Source organism: Ramularia collo-cygni, assembly GCF_900074925.1.
Source record: "Ramularia collo-cygni strain URUG2 genome assembly, contig: RCC_scaffold05, whole genome shotgun sequence".
NCBI classification, from domain to species: domain Eukaryota; kingdom Fungi; phylum Ascomycota; class Dothideomycetes; order Mycosphaerellales; family Mycosphaerellaceae; genus Ramularia; species Ramularia collo-cygni.
Genome location: NW_019716259.1, coordinates 1,408,376 through 1,423,900, shown reverse-complemented (window position 1 = coordinate 1,423,900; position 15,525 = coordinate 1,408,376). Strand labels below are relative to the sequence as shown.

Genomic DNA, 15,525 nt, shown 5'->3' with positions numbered 1-15,525 from the left:
CTGGCCACGCTTCGATCCCCCCCAACAAGGGACCTCCCATACCAGTTTATTTCTCCCCCTATTTTCAATTTCAACTTCTCAAATGGCGACGAGGAAGACACGGATCGTAAGCTGCTGGTCAACACCTCGCCCTTTCGAGCCCTACCTGCTATGAGTTTGGGATGTCTTTCAATACACATTCTAGAACCGACTCTCACTACTACACTAGAGAGGTTCTGTCTACATCCGAACATGTGGTGAGGTATTCCTCGTAAAACCTGTCTTTCTTAGCCTCATGAAGCAGCGAAAAGAATCTCCAAGACGAGACACCCGCGACGAGACACCATGTATTATCCTGATCTTTACACTCAATGCAATTCAATTCATTAAATCACGGCTTGTGATGTAGTCTATCGACAACGGCACCGTTTCGTTCCTTGCCGCGTACCACCAAGAGTTCCGCGCCAGCCAGAAGTCAAAGGTCATGCACCTGTACTGCCCCAATCGGGAAGTGAAGTCCATTCATGTCATGTCGATCTTCAAAAATAAATTGCAATCTTGAGCTGAAACTATATGTTAAGTCGTGTGAATTCGGGTCTTCAACATGGTACTTTTGGTCCAGGTTTCACCCATGACGAATCCACAAAAAGCGAATGCCGATCGAAATACCATATATATAAGCCCTTAGAAGCCCATCCCACAACTCTCGAAAGCGTTATAGCTTGTTCTCATCAGATCACTCCTGCTGTCGAATCACAATCATGAAATCATCCTGGCAGATCCTCACCGCGGGCTTCACGCTCATCGCAACCTCGGTGTCCTTGCCACTTGAAGTCAGCAAGGGAGATGTTACCGCAACAACACAAAGGCGGGAGACTTGCGGTGACCAGCGGACGGGAGCTTGCTGTAACAAGTCGAGCGGAAGTGGAAGTGGAAGCAATGGGCCGGTGCTTAGTGAACTCTTTGCTACCGGTTTGCTAGACGGGTGTGCGGGTCTTGATACGGCACTCGGTACGTATCAGGCTGGAGTAATCGAAATTCGAGATGTGCGGCTGATGTGATTCTAGTGGTTAGCACTTCAGATATATAAAGATCATTATAATTTAGGAGCTCTTATAGTGTGTATCTTATAGGCAGATAGGAACTAGTATTAGCTGACTTTTGACTTGGGCTTTATTATAGACAGCTATATTAGTTCAACGACGCGTGATATTGGATGTTCATTCATCTCGGCGTGCTATCGAACAGGCATGATTGGTGTGATTGGTATAGGGGTGGGAGTAGCTAGTAGTCGAAAGTAAGAGTACAAGCACCCTTGAATCTAGAGGTATCCTCTAACACACCCGTGTAGGATGATCGGGGGAATCCACGTGGTGATATTGGCTTGGCTTGCAAATATTCTTACTCATCGTGTAGCGCCGAAATATCGTAGTGCTCGAAGTACGAAGAGATGTGAGGTGAAGAACAAGGGTGACCACGACACATCAACAAAGAGCCAACACCAAGAGACTCCTAGACCGATCGCGCGCATCTTTATTAGTAGCTTGACTCTCTGATCGGTGTTACATACAACTTTCTCCCCACTGGAGATCGCTGCGGTACCGACGGACCGCAGTTCCTGGTGGAGAGAAGGTTCAATCGCGATTCTTCAAGAAAGTGAAGTGCCTTACGATGAGCGGTGATACTTTGTGTGGATCGGAATAGAATGTAGAATAATAGTGAAGCAGTGAAGTACATGTGGAGAGGCGAGGAATGTTAATTTCATCCTTGCTGCTTAATCAGGAGGTCATACACTATAAGATCGCAATGGAAACCAGGGACCATCATCCACCCACAGAACTACACGGGGAGTCCGGTCCACTCAATCCACTACCTTTTTCCCGGAACGATGATACATCAATTAGAAGATTCAAGCACCACCTCTTCCCCTCATTCCCCCACCCCGAAACAACAACAATCCAAAGAACAGTGAACGAAAATGACAACCCAAACCCCGAAAGCCCCTCCGAATCTATTCAACAACCTCAACTCATCCTACGGAGAACTCTACTCCCAAAGCACCCTCCAAACAACCTCCATCCAAAACCTCATCTCCCTCCTACCCCCCAATAGCAAAATCCTCGACATCGGCTGCGCCTCCGGAATCCCCAACGCCCTCCTCCTCGCTCAAGCCCACCACCACGTAACCGGAATCGATTACTCCCCCCAAATGATCGCACAAGCGCGAAAAAACGTCCCTACTGCAGAATTCCACCACGTAGACGCTAGAAATTTCACCGCGAAAGAAAAGACCTACGATGCGATTGTTTGTAGTCTTGCACTTCTCAGCCAGGCTTCGCAATGGAATCGTACTCTTTGCATTTCGCATCGCGCATTGGTTGAAAAGTGACGGGAAACTTCTCTTTGGAACGGTGGATTTTCAGGATTTTCCCTGTTGCGGAGGGATATCCTGTAGATTCCACAGGGAGATCTTTGTATCATACTTTCATGGGGGATGTTATTAAAGATAGTACCTTCTCCCCTGCGGAATGGATGGGAGTTTTACGAGAAGCGGGGCTTGTGCTTGTGGAGTGTGAACAGAAGGATTTTGATCCTAAGCCGGGGGAATTAGAGGTGGAACCTCAGTGTTTTTTTGCTTTTTAGGAAGAGGGTTGGGAGGGGGGAGTTTGTTGGGGCCGTGGGGACATCCTTATGGGCATTATTGGAGGGATGATGGGGGTGTGAGAATGAGAGTTGCGAGGGAGAGTTTATTGGGGAGGAGACGGAATGCTGGGGTGGGAGAAGCAGAGAAGACGAAGACTAACAATACATGGAGTGTGCAACCAGGAGACCTCCATAAGCCATGTCCTGAGGGTGTGGAAAAGCTCATAGTCGATTGGCTCCTAGATGCCCACGACGAAGACTCCGACGAGGAAATCACCCTCACTACCACCCTCCCCAATTAAATCCTGGTTTGAACAGAATCCAACCTTACAATCCGTCGAAATCATACAAGCTAGTCCCAGCAACCAAATCCTAACCCTCATCAACTCCCTTAMCGATTTCCTCGGGCAGCAGAACGCCCAACAGCATCACGGAGCCATCCTCTCGAATCTCTCTTACAAAATCTGGGTCTTGACTCTCTGGGTCTTGACTCACAGCATCAGAGAGAAGTAACAATGGATCTACGATATGATGTATTGGACTACACGAATGTTCCGCGCGAGGAGTTTGTTCGAGTGGCTGCGGGAGAAATTTATGAATTTTGGTTCAAGGGGATAGGGGAGGGGGAATTTGTGAGGTGGGGGTTGGAGAAGCGGTTGGAAGGGATGGTGAGGGAGTTGGAGTCTTTGGGAGGGGAGGATGATGATGTTCGGAGATTGGGGTTTGATTGTGTGGTTGTTGGGATTGAGAGGGAGGCTTTTTTGGATGCTGGAGGTCATGATGGGGTGGATCTTTGATCCCTTCTTCTACTTCTTAATAATTGAAGGATGGAGGAAGTAGGGCGGTTGTTAAGAGGGAGCAGTGCTTGGAAAGAAGTCATGTTGTGAAATTTACGAGTTGGTTGGAAGGTTTCCACATTCACATTCGGCCTCGGGGAATGTCATCCTCTCCTCCTCTAATTATTCTCCTATACGACGGCTCAGAATTCACTCGGGGAGGAGTAGTTGAAAAGATATCCAGCAAGCATATGATATATTAAGTCATGCTAGCACTCCAACCACAAGGCTCGATATAACTTGTAGGGAGTCTTAACAAAATTTGAGACATATTCGATAAGGATCATTCTCATAAACCACCACTCAATCTCATGGCAGCTAGACACCTCGATCGCTAGACTCCCTAGATTATAATCAAAGAAAGGGTAGTCGCAAAGATAGATACAGTCATACCTACCTACCACTAAATCACCCCATCGGCAGGAAAACATAGAGATCAGAAAAGCTGGAGGAAGGCAAAATCATTATAGTATATCTATCCCGCGTGAGAACACAACAAGAATTTTCGAGAAAAAAAAAACAACAACAACAGATATATATGTACATACACCTCACTGCCGCACAAGCACGAAGATCATTTCCGTCAATCCCCCAAAATGGATGCCGTCCAAGAAGAGAGAGAAAAGATCAACTTCCTTTCGTGGAAGACCTCCCAACAAGAAAAGCTGTCCACAAAACCTCCCTCATCCCAAGCATCTACTTCCGCGGCTTACCCTTTCCCTTTCCCTTGCCCTTCCCATCCTGATCTCCACTCCCATCCTTTCCCTCCCTCCCATCCATCTCTCCACTCCCATCCTTCTCTCCATCCATCTTCCCCTCATCCCCCTTCATCCCATCCCTCTCCAAACCCCCATCCTTCTCCCTCCCTTCCCTAGCCTCCCTCTCCCAAAACTCCCTCTCCCACCTCCCAGTATCAATCCTAACAGCCCTCCTCCCCAAACTCCCCAAATCCACCGGCAACCCCTTCAACGGATTCCCCACCACCACGGGCCCCGCAGGTCCCCATTCCACCCGTAAATCCTGCAGAGTTTCCATATCGGGGATGGGATTCGCCATTCGGTGTCCGAGGGAATTTCTTCTTATTGGTACTGCGGCCTTTGGGGGGGATGGAGAGTCTGGAGATGGATCTGCTGAGGGGGAGGAGGATGCGGCGGCGGTGGCAGTGGCGGTGGCAGCGCGTGCCCGTGCGCGAGCGCGAGCGGCGCGGTTTTCTGCCATCCAGGCTTTTCGGCGGGAGAGTTCTTCCTCATCTCCATTTCCATCACCATCGGGCTTGAGGGGGATGGAGATGGGGGAAGGAGAGATCGGGGAAGTGGAAGTGGGGGAAATAGGTCGATGAATAGATCTCATAGGTATTGGTGGTGGTGGTGGTGGCGTTGCTGAAGGACCTTGAGCAGAGGAAGGAGAAGACCTCGGATCGAAGTCCTGGCCTTTGAATCTCGGAGCGGTGAGATCCATCATGGCGAGGATACTCGTTTCTCTATCCCTTTGTTCTTGGGTTGAGAATTGCATTGTCGAGGAAACTTCTCGGGCCTTTTCTTTGCTTTTACCTTTCCCCCGATCCTCATCATGCTTATCATTGTCTCCGTCTTTGCCCTCCTCCTCGACAACTTCACGACGTAAAGCCCGCGGTCCAATCCCCAAACTAACCTTAAAAGGCGGTCTCGGCGGTCCCGTAGTGATATTCTTACGGAAATCCCAACTATCTTTGACTTCTTGCGTAGCTTGAGTGGCATCTGCTTCGAGTTTTAGACGATGGGCTCGAGCGGCGTTTGCGAGGCGGTCGGCTGCAGCTTCGACGTCGTCTTCTTCGAAGGTGGTGGAAGGGAGGCCGGAGGTGGCGTGGGTGGATTCMCATTCTAGGATGCTTGCGGCGGGGTTGGGACGTTGGGTGCTGTTGAAGATGCCGGTTTGGCGGGATGTGGAGGTGGAGGGTTGGTTGGGTGGGGGAGGAGGAGCTGTTAAGTGTTTTGTAGCTGCCGTGGGAGTAGGAGTAGTAGTGGTGGTAGTATTTGGTCTTCGTTGACTACCACCACCACCACCAGAGATCTTCTTAATCCTAGGCGGAGAAGCACGATACTCAGGTCCCGCAATCGTCACCGGAACAGGAGGAGGAGGATTGGCGGCATTCCCCTCATGATTCCCATTCCCAGCAACACCCTCCCAATCCCCTACATCTCTCCTCAAAGCCGCCTCATCAGCATCGTCACCCCTCACACCTTCAAGTCCTTGCTGCTTCACTTTTCGATGTTTCTTCCTCCGCATCCAGAGCCAGATTCCTAGAATGGCTGCCAGGAGGAGAAACATGGCGACGAGGAAAATCGTCACCCAACCTGCGGTCGTTTGGATGAAGGTTTTGTGGCGGGGTGAAGGAGTTGCTGCACTTGCCGCACCGGCTGTTGTTGGTGATGCGGGCATTGCTGTGGGGGAATTTGATGTTGGTGTTGTGAATGTTGCTTTGGGAGTGCCGAAAGGTAGAAAAGTCGCCGTCTTCGTCGAGGAAGGGGAAGAAAAGGAAGTCATCGATACTTTCCCCGTGGTACTCCCGTCCGCTGACACGGTTGATGGGGATGATGAAAGAGTCACGATCCTCACACTTGTCTGCGTGATGATGAACCCCCCAGCACCAGCGGATTGCGTTGGCAGGTCAGCAGCCGTAGCTGGGGTAAGTGATGCTGTCCCGGCGAAAGCTCCTTGACCGCCACCAATGCCATTGTCGCCGGTTTGAGGAGGATATTGGATGAAATTTGAGAGAGTGTGGCAGAAGAGGCGGATTTCGGGAGAGGGGAGGGGGGAGGGAGTGCATGTTGGAGGACAATCTTCTGCGGCTGTTACTAGGATGTTGCAGGACATTCTTGGTGATGTTTTGTTGGAGTGGTGGAAGGAGGGACTCTAGAGATGGAATTGGAGAGATGGTGTATTGAATGGTGGATGTCCATGTGTTTTGAATGTAGATGAAATGGAAGAGTTGGACAAGGAACACGCGCATGTGAAGAGATTGCGGGCATGTGCAACTGCAGGCCGCGTCAATGAAGGCAAGGCAAGGCAAGGAGAGGAGAGAGTAAGAAATAAAAGAAAAAAGCACAACCATCCCTCCACACCACTTACACCACCATATTCTTCTTCCCGTCCCCTCTCATCATCAAGAGCGGAGGGCGGCATTCATATGACAGCCCACGCCAATCACCGCAAAGACAATAATCTTACACACCTTCTCCTCTCGCCGAAGCGACAGTATACACCGAAAATCCCTCAAATTCCTCGGTGGGAAATGTAGAGATGAATGATGGAACGCGAAGACTTTTATTCCCCCCTCACCCACACACATCAAGAAAAATTTGATGGTGGGGAGGAAGGGAAAAAAAAAGAATTGTGCGCGTGAGGTGGAATTTGTCTGGTTTTTGTCTTGTTTTGTCATGTCATGTCTGATCTGATCTTATGCGAGTCTTGCACCGTTTCCAGCGTCATGACTGCAAATTCCCCATCATCATCTCATCCACGCTTTTTCCACATGATTCAGTCCATTTAAGCCGTCTTCTGCACGTGCTTGCCCTTTGCGTTCTTCTTGGGGGTGTCGGAGATGGAAAGACCTGCATTATCACAACAATGTTAGTGAGTGTACTCATCAATGATGCAATGAAAATATTGATGAAGAAATTCTTACCAGGTGGGAGAGACTGCTTAAGCTTCTCCGCCTTGTCGTTATCCTTAAGGACAAGAGTGTACAGGTAACGGTTGCATCGGACCTTGAACTTGGTCTGGTTTGCGACGCGGGACTTCTTGATGCGCGCCGCTGGGAAGTTCATCAGTATGGCCATCTTGGAGGAATTTGGCGATTTTGAGGTCAGGGACAAGACATACAGGAAGCGTCCTTGCGGCGGCAGATCTCGATGAACGACTTGATGTCGGTGACTTCCTGAGGCATGGCGGCGGTGGTGGGGAGGAGATGTGGTGGGTGAGGKTGGTGGTGGAAGTGAAGATGGGGAAAGAACGAATGCGCCAGAGGTGGAGTGGAAGGAATTGTGCAAGGTGCGCTTGTGCTTGGTGGGTCCATTCCGGACTCGTCTCCGTGAAATCTTGGCGTCTTCAGTCCATCTCCATCAATCCACTTCATCTCAATCAATCCACATCTTCAATCAATCCATATCGTCCCAATCAATCCACATCTCCAATCAATCAACATCATCTCAATCAACCCGTGGAGAATACCTCCATCAACATCACCCATCATGGCAGACCACACGCCCGCCTCAGAAAAACCAAGCCACGTCCTCTCCGACACAGACCGCACCCGCATCTCAGCCAACGTAGCCCAAACCTTTCTCGAAACCTACCACGACGCCCTCCTCTCCAACCGCTCCACCTTGGCATCCTTCTACCACCCAACAATCCCCTCCCCAACACCCAACCGCACCATCCCTCTAATTTCCTACAACGGCACCCTGCTGCACTCCGGTGAAGATTTCCAAAACGCCTACGAATCCATGCCGTACACCTACCACGAAGTCCAAAGTATGAATGCCAGCATCATCAATCCGTGTTTGGATCCCGGGAAATCGAGGACTAAAGGGGAGGCGGAGAGGAATTGTAGTGTTGCGGTGCAGGTTAGTGGGTTTGTTAGGTTGAATGAGAGGAAGGAGGGGGAGATGAGGGGTTTTGCGGAGAGTTTTGTGTTGGTACCTAGTTCGGAGGAGGTGAGAGGGAGGGCTGGAGCGGGGAGGGGGAGGGATTGGGTTGCTGTTAGTCAGTGCTTTCGGTGGGTTGTTTGAGTATACTGAGGGTGGTATGACTTTACTGAGGATGCTTGACTACAATGAGGGTGGTGGAGTTCAACAAGGATTCTCGGGTACAATGAGGGTGCTTGAGAACAAATACGGTGGTCGAGTTCCACAAGAATGGCTAATGGCCGACTATATGATGCTGTGGCCTTCACGACCCGAGCAGAGTCAAGCGGGGAATACTAGGCATCTCTGACCATGAGATCTGGAATTGGCATGATGGGGCATTACTTTTGGCGTTTTTGCGCGATATGATATCCACGGATGCATGGCGTTGGGTTATGGCAGGGTCATGAATAGGAAGGGAAATTAAGGCTGGGCACAGTCTGTCCGCGGGAAATCAATCGGTCGAGAGCATGAGCGGTATGGAAAGGGAAGGGGAGGGAGGACAGGGCGGCGAGAAGATGCGTCGAGTGGTGTATGCAAGCGTGAGTGCTGTTCCCTTCCTTTCTGGCTGAGAGTCTTGAGGTCTCGCGTTCGAGATCTTGGTATGCTCGCTTGACATCTTGGTGTGCCTGCTTAAGCACTCGATATGCTCTGCCTCATCCTACCCACGATGTGCTGGACATGAGCATAGTAAGTAATGATGAAGGAAACTTCCCTTTTCATTTGGTCTCATTGCTACCATCCCACCAAAAGTCCTCTTTCCTTGAAAACAAGGCAGACTCTACTTCATCTTCATCTACATCTCGTCATTTCTCAATTGCCTCGGACTAAAAACTCCAGTCATCACATGCTCGCAGTGGTATCTGAGGATACCTCAGCACAAGTATAAAGTCCACGGCCTACCCTTGAAATCAATCTTTGCTCTCCTCTTCYTCCATCCATTCATCTCCATCAAATTCCTCCTGCCTTGCACCTTCATCTCGGACTCTCCATACTACAAGCACTGCGCGCTGCGCATGAAGAGCGATTCGACGGTGCGTATGCTTCGTTTGAGTGGGGATCGATCGTTATTCGATATCATCTTTGACAACTGTAACAAACGCGACAAGCGCAACATCAACTTCGACACGTCAACAACTTCGACACGTCCACAACTTCAACAACTGAAGTTTACTTCTTCCGCCGCGTCGCCGACGTTTCGAAATCTTCACGTGTTGATTCACCAACACACATCTACCTCGTCAAGCTCACCTTCCTTCTCTGCACACCACCAACAACACCACAATGCGGATCCACCGCCCCGGTACCGACCAACACTTGGAGCTCATCTTCCTAGTCAACGGCATCCCCGCCTCGGAATATGAACTCCCCTCCACCTCATCCATCGCTTCCGCCGATGGCTACCTCGACACGTACATTGCCGTCCGCCCCAACGACCAGCTTGTCGTGAAGTGGGTGTGGAACGGGTCAATCCTCCACGGTCAATTCGACTGGGTGGCTGACGGAACACTGGTCCGCGAGAACCGCATCGAAGGCGACAGTCAGAATGGAATGGTCAAGCACCGACAAAAGTCATGGAAATTCGACTATGCTATTGACTGTCCCACGCCAGAAGATTGGAAGAGCAGCGAATTGAGTAAGGATTTGTACGAGGGTAATCTCGTCGTGACGCCTCTCAATCCGCATGACTTGTTTGAAGTTGCAGGAGGTGAACGACCGGGCGTGGGAAGTTTGGTGTTTGTGGCGAGCGTCAATCAACACACACGCGATGAATACGACGACGCGGAGAAGAGTGTGGAAGTGGGGAGTTGGAAGAAGCGAGTGGGAGATTTAGTCCGTCAGGCGGATATCCCGCCGGAGTATGCGCTGGAATTGCAATTGACGAGTGATGATAAGATCAAGTCGAAGCGGAGCATTCAGCATCGCACGCGCTTCAAGCAGACGCGGTTTGGGAAGAAGGCGTGGGGGAAAATGTGCTTCTACTATCGTTCTCAGGAGGCCATTCTGCAGGCCGGAGGAGTGGCGAGGGAGGAGGGGAAAGTTTTGGAGGTTGAGGCGTGGGAGAGCGAGGGGAGGGAGTTCATCACGGTGGAGCCGATGAAGAAGACGGGGCATCACAAGCGCAAGGCGGGCAATACCCCGTTCAGTGAGGATGGGACGGAAGATGGGAGTACTTTGTTCGTGGGAGGAGGGAAGCCTTCTTCTCCCGAGAGGGTGATCAAGGTGGAGTATGTCAGTGAGAGGGCCACCACTCCCAAGCCGAAGAAGAAGGCCAAGTTGGGGGGCAAGTTGTTCCCGAGTCCGGAGAAGCCGAAGCCCATGACGGAATTGGAGGGTGAGGATGATGTTGATGTGGAGGAGAATGTATTGATACAGGTCGATATCCCTGATGATCCTTGGCCATCCTTCCTCGCCGCCAGCAATGACGACGTCCAACACCAAAGCAGTCGACTTTCCAGCGCGGTGGAATCAGCAGTTCCGCCCACTGTGACCAAACCCCCCACCGACTTCGACTCCCTCTTCGACTCAGCAACATCCCAAACATCGGCATCCGCTCCTCCCATCCGAGCCGCTACTCTCCCATCTCCTGAGTGGAAGTTTCCCTCGCTGTCTCCAACACCCAATCTCCCCGCTCCGGAGTGGAGCTTCCCGCCGCAGTCTCCTCGACTGAATCTCCGACCCACGTCACCGCAAGCCAATGAAGCAGCAAACAAACCCCGCCCCACCACTTCCACCTCCAATTCTGCCACCACCACCTCCACTTCCTCCCGCAACACCCTACTCCCGCCGTCACGACCGTCACCATCACCTCCTCCCGACGATCCCCCTCCACAGCCAAGAATGTCGGACAATTTCTACATTCCCAGCGCGCGAGAAATCGCGACGGAACTCGAGGAGGGCGGCACCCCACGTGCTCACCTCGACGCGTATCTTTACACGCGCAGCAAACACTTCACCGATCCCTCCGCCGCCGTCGCCATCTACCATCAACGCGTGGATTCCGTCGCGGTGTTGAAAGGCGATGGAAAGTACTACGCCAGAGGAGGTAAAGAAGATGTGGCCTCCGCCGCATCGGTGGTGAAGCCGAGAAGAGTTGTGTCGAAGAAGCCATCAGCGGCGGCAAACACCAAGCCCGCCGCTTCACGCGGCAAACTTGAAGCTGCTGCCACCCCTTCTACCTCTTCTTCGGGTCTTCCACTCCGCTCCTCTGTTCTTGATGCGAATGCTAAGCAAGCCAAATCCAATTCCGACACGACCCACGCTCATCAGCACCGTCAACAAGAACAGCATCACCGACAAGTCCCAACAATGGCACCAGCTCCCGCGAAACCCCTGCCTCCACCAAAGCCCGCACCAACACTCGCCCCGTCCAAACGCAAGCGTCCCGAAACATCCCCGACCACTTCTTCCCCCGCTCCCTCATCAACCATCACTGCCACCCCAGCAGCAGCCCCAACCACAACTTCCATCCGCCCCACATCCACATCCACTCCAACTAGCACCACATCCACATTCACTCCAACTACAACCGCAACCACCAAACGTGCCAAACTCACCACTTCCTCAACATCCTCCCCAACAACAACAACAACCACATCAATCGCCACAACAAATCTCAACCGCATCAAACAAGCCAAACAGCACAAAGCCACGCTCAAGAAATCCCTCCTGGGAACCAACGCCTTGATTAAAGAGGCCGAGAAGAAAATCCAGAAGGAGGAGGAGGATGTGTTGGAATTGGAGAGGTTGAATGTTGAGGCCGAGGGACGCTTGAGGGGGTTGTTGGAGGTTTTGGAGGGGGAGGAGGATGATGAGGATGATGAGGAAATGGAGGGAGGGGATGGTGGGGATGGTGAGGAGGGTATGGAGGGTATGGATTGAGGATTAAGGAATCTTTCTACGATCAAGATGACGATAATGATGATGGAGGTTTGGGGTGGAGACGGCAGAGTGAGGTTCTCTCTCAAGAAGTCGGCGGCGGAAATTCGAGGGGTGCTTTTTTGTAACGGAACTTCAGGTCGATTCTGTCTGTAGTGTGGTTGTAGTTGTAGTAGTAAAAACGGCGTTTCCATCTTCCATCTWCTATTTTCCATCTTCTATTCGCTAAAAGAGTCCTTAACCTACGCGGTCTGAATAAGGAATACTATAACAGATATATTTAAGACGGTGCGGCGGGCTATCTAAATATTAATCGCCTAATACGCCTAGATTCGAGGCCGTAGGGTTACCTTAATAGATTTATCTAGCTATATAGATTAATTAGGCTATTAAGCTACATTTTATTAWATCTCGGCTTACTAAATCGAAAGTCTTATACTAGTCCTAGGTTATTTAATCTAACGTCTTTAAACGGTTCTAATAGTACCGTATCGATCCCGTCTTATAAAAATATCGAAACTATATACGATAAAGATATATACTTATCCCGTAATATTTCGCGGCGAAATTTTCTCTTGTTTTAGCGGGGACCTATATAAAACTATACGGTAGTAGCGGCTTAAATTATAGTACTCTACTATTATCGAGCTAATAGGTAGAGACGAAAAGAAGACTAAGCCGAGACTCTATAAAAACGCACGGACCTATTATTATATAAAAACGGGAWCTCTACTATACTCTACTTCTAGAGGCATCCGTATATCTTTAATCTAGTATATTAGGAGACACTATCGGCCGTATCGATATAATCCTGTTTAAGAGCCTATATATATATAGTTTAAGACGTTTAAATTTAGTTATATAATGCTCGACGGAGAATTTTAAGATACTAAGCTCGAGACTCGTTATTATATTATTTATAAAAATACGGTATAATTAATAGGTAGAGAGGGTTTGTCGTTCGTATTAGGGTCTTACGGCGAGCGTAGTACTTTAGTAGCCCTTAGAAGGGTAAGAGACGTTATTAGACGTAGTATTATTTAGAGGATCTCGACGCTAGTATCCGTACTAGGAAGATAAGTTCGACGGCTTTCGTTATATAAAAGCGATACGGATGCTAAGCTCCTTTTATAGTCTATATAGTTCCGGGCTAACCTACTTTACATCTCTCTTATTATAAGGGTAAAGATGTAGTAATGTATTAGACACCCGTAATTACWCGATTAGAGATAAGACTAATTCTTGTAGGTTAAATGTACGCTGTGCGTAGGAGTTATGCATGCGCTAAGCCTACGCTAAGYAGTTAGGTYACATTGTACTCCCTTCTCTAAGGTTGGTTAATCTAGCTACCTCTATTAATCCTGTTATTATAAGGGCTCTTACACGGCCCTTACAATTACCTCCTTCCCCCTATACGAACTGGCCTTAGTTCGTAGACTTAGGAAATAGAGGCGCGCGCGCGTCGTATACGTCGCGCTCGGGGTCCGTAGACTCTATATAGTAAAGTGCCTATTTTCTAAGCAACCTTCGGGCTATTTATATAAAAGCCGGCTAGTYAAACTAGCTATATAGGATGTAGCCGCTTTCGGAACTTCATCCTCCTTCTAGTAGGCTAAATGCCGTACCTAGAAGGGCGAGGGTTTAATTCCCTTAATAACCGCTACTCGATAAGAGGGTTAATAAGTCCCCTACTACGCGGCGTATACGTTAYCRCTACTRTCCGTAAGGGTCTTATATCTAYAGATCTYTAAGTAGGTTRTTTRCTAAGTAACACACCCTAGTAACTACCTCTTATTAACATTCTTTCTACCTTATAGATTTCTCTTCTAAACATCTACTCTTTAYTATACCGCTACGTACTCCCCGTAAGCGTAGCGCACCCGAYCCGCYRGCGACCCCCGCTTAAGCGTCGGTAAGTAAGCGCCGCGCCGTCGAGGTGCCTACGGCCTATCGCCGCTATAYGCGGTTAGTACACCTTCGTRTTAGCTATCGCTAYAACGCGGTCTTTAGCGCGTTTAAGCGYAAGTACGACTACTATAAGTAAGTRACGCTTATTCGAGACGCCTACTCCTCTCTTACGTAGCGCTAACTTCCCTTAAAGGAACAATTATTATAAGTATAAACCCGTGCCGGTAGCGATRCGCCTACGCTACGATAGCGTTATAGCTACGGCCTACGAGCTTAATCTAGTAGATRCTACTATATAGAAGGGCAGTTAGRAGGAAGCGGCTTATAAGGCGGCRGYAAAYACCTTTAGTATTAAGTTAGATGCTTAGATCCGTRTTAACGAGCCTACCTCGGGTRTACGGCGTATAAGTAGCGTAGTCGAGGCGCCTAATCTTACTCGCTTAACGAACAATCTTATAGCTATTGCTTAAGTCGGTCGTGTCGTAAGTGTCTCGCCTACTCCTCGTATACGTCTATAATGCTAACCGTCTATATAGTAGTTAGAGATAATAGGGTAGTCTACTAATGCCTTCGATACTGCCCTAGCTAGAAACGAGCTATTCGAGGAGTCGGAGGCGGAGGAGAATAAGTTTAAGTAGAGTGCTTAGCGCGTTCTCTAGGCTTGCGTAGCGTATGCGCCTATCTTATAGTATAGTCTATAAAGTAATCCCCTTTAGGTCTAACCGTAATAAAACTACTTAATTCTTATTACTCTTCCTCTATTTTACTCCGCTCTACTTCCGAGCCTCTTTTACTACGCGGCCTCTACGCTTACGCGGAGCCTACGCCTCGAACCTATCGAGAGCTTCGCAGTCTTTAATATGTGCACTAGGTTCCTACTAGTTATATTCTAATAGCTATCTACGCTACTTTACTAAATAAAACGTTTCGCCCTTTTATACCCTCTTATTAAGGATCTCTTTAACCTCCTACTACCTATCCTCGTCGACTACGAGTAGYATACGCTCCTCTTACGCTTTACTCTTCCGGCTAGAATATAGCTCTAATAGAGTAACGTAGAAGACGTTATAGATCCTTACTAAGGTAGGTAACTATAAGCRATACGCCTAAGTTCCGATTACGTTAATTACGCGGTATAGGCCTAGCTATTTAGGTCCTATCTTCTTCTTGCCCTCTAGCTTAAGGTTCTTCGTAGAGAGAAGCACTAGATTACTAACATTAAAGCTTATAGGCTTRTAGYTCTTATTRTAGTACTTTAACTGTTGCTCTTTAGCTTYACGCTATCGCTTAGTAAGCTCCTTATRTACGCTACGYATRCGCTTCGCTAAGTCKATAGCGGCCGGYAKTCTCCCTTCTAAGAGCTCGTCCCGAGCGATGTCTTAGGCATTAGCGCCGTCGCCTAGAGGGCGCGTCGCTAGCTCTAGGTTCTATCCGTAGAGGATTTAGAAAGGGCTTAYTTTAAGGCCCGCGTATACGCTATTATTRYACGCAAATTYAGCTATAGGTAGCTATTACGCCTAGCTGTCCTACTACGTGCCGTAGTAGTAGCGTAGGTATTGCTTAAGCGTCTAATTAGCTTTCTTAGTCTGTCTATCCGTCTAAGGGTAGAAGGCTAT

At 49.3% G+C, this 15,525-nt stretch overlaps 6 protein-coding genes; 4 read left to right on the top strand and 2 right to left on the bottom strand.

Annotated features, from left to right (window-relative positions):
• Nucleotides 1-1,957: 1,957 nt before the first annotated feature.
• Nucleotides 1,958-2,368, top strand: RCC_04284 (uncharacterized protein; the record flags this gene model as incomplete). The annotated part of the gene is made up of 1 exon (XM_023769561.1): nucleotides 1,958-2,368. One exon carries the CDS (start codon nucleotides 1,958-1,960, stop codon nucleotides 2,366-2,368), a length of 411 nt encoding a protein of 136 aa, XP_023625329.1.
• Nucleotides 2,369-3,137: 769 nt separating this feature from the next.
• Nucleotides 3,138-3,419, top strand: RCC_04283 (uncharacterized protein; the record flags this gene model as incomplete). Its single annotated transcript, XM_023769560.1, has 1 exon — nucleotides 3,138-3,419. The coding sequence occupies one exon, from the start codon at nucleotides 3,138-3,140 to the stop codon at nucleotides 3,417-3,419; it is 282 nt and encodes a 93-aa protein (XP_023625328.1).
• A 735-nt stretch (nucleotides 3,420-4,154) lies between these two features.
• RCC_04282 (uncharacterized protein) lies at nucleotides 4,155-6,311 on the bottom strand (the record flags this gene model as incomplete). The annotated part of the gene is made up of 1 exon (XM_023769559.1): nucleotides 4,155-6,311. One exon carries the CDS (start codon nucleotides 6,309-6,311, stop codon nucleotides 4,155-4,157), a length of 2,157 nt encoding a protein of 718 aa, XP_023625327.1.
• Nucleotides 6,312-6,983: 672 nt separating this feature from the next.
• On the bottom strand, nucleotides 6,984-7,383 carry RCC_04281 (probable ribosomal protein L38; the record flags this gene model as incomplete). XM_023769558.1 has 3 exons in its annotated part: nucleotides 6,984-7,048; nucleotides 7,123-7,251; nucleotides 7,320-7,383. 3 exons carry the CDS (start codon nucleotides 7,381-7,383, stop codon nucleotides 6,984-6,986), a joined length of 258 nt encoding a protein of 85 aa, XP_023625326.1.
• Nucleotides 7,384-7,687: 304 nt separating this feature from the next.
• RCC_04280 (uncharacterized protein) lies at nucleotides 7,688-8,227 on the top strand (the record flags this gene model as incomplete). The annotated part of the gene is made up of 1 exon (XM_023769557.1): nucleotides 7,688-8,227. The coding sequence occupies one exon, from the start codon at nucleotides 7,688-7,690 to the stop codon at nucleotides 8,225-8,227; it is 540 nt and encodes a 179-aa protein (XP_023625325.1).
• A 1,179-nt stretch (nucleotides 8,228-9,406) lies between these two features.
• On the top strand, nucleotides 9,407-12,004 carry RCC_04279 (uncharacterized protein; the record flags this gene model as incomplete). Its single annotated transcript, XM_023769556.1, has 1 exon — nucleotides 9,407-12,004. One exon carries the CDS (start codon nucleotides 9,407-9,409, stop codon nucleotides 12,002-12,004), a length of 2,598 nt encoding a protein of 865 aa, XP_023625324.1.
• Nucleotides 12,005-15,525: the final 3,521 nt, after the last annotated feature.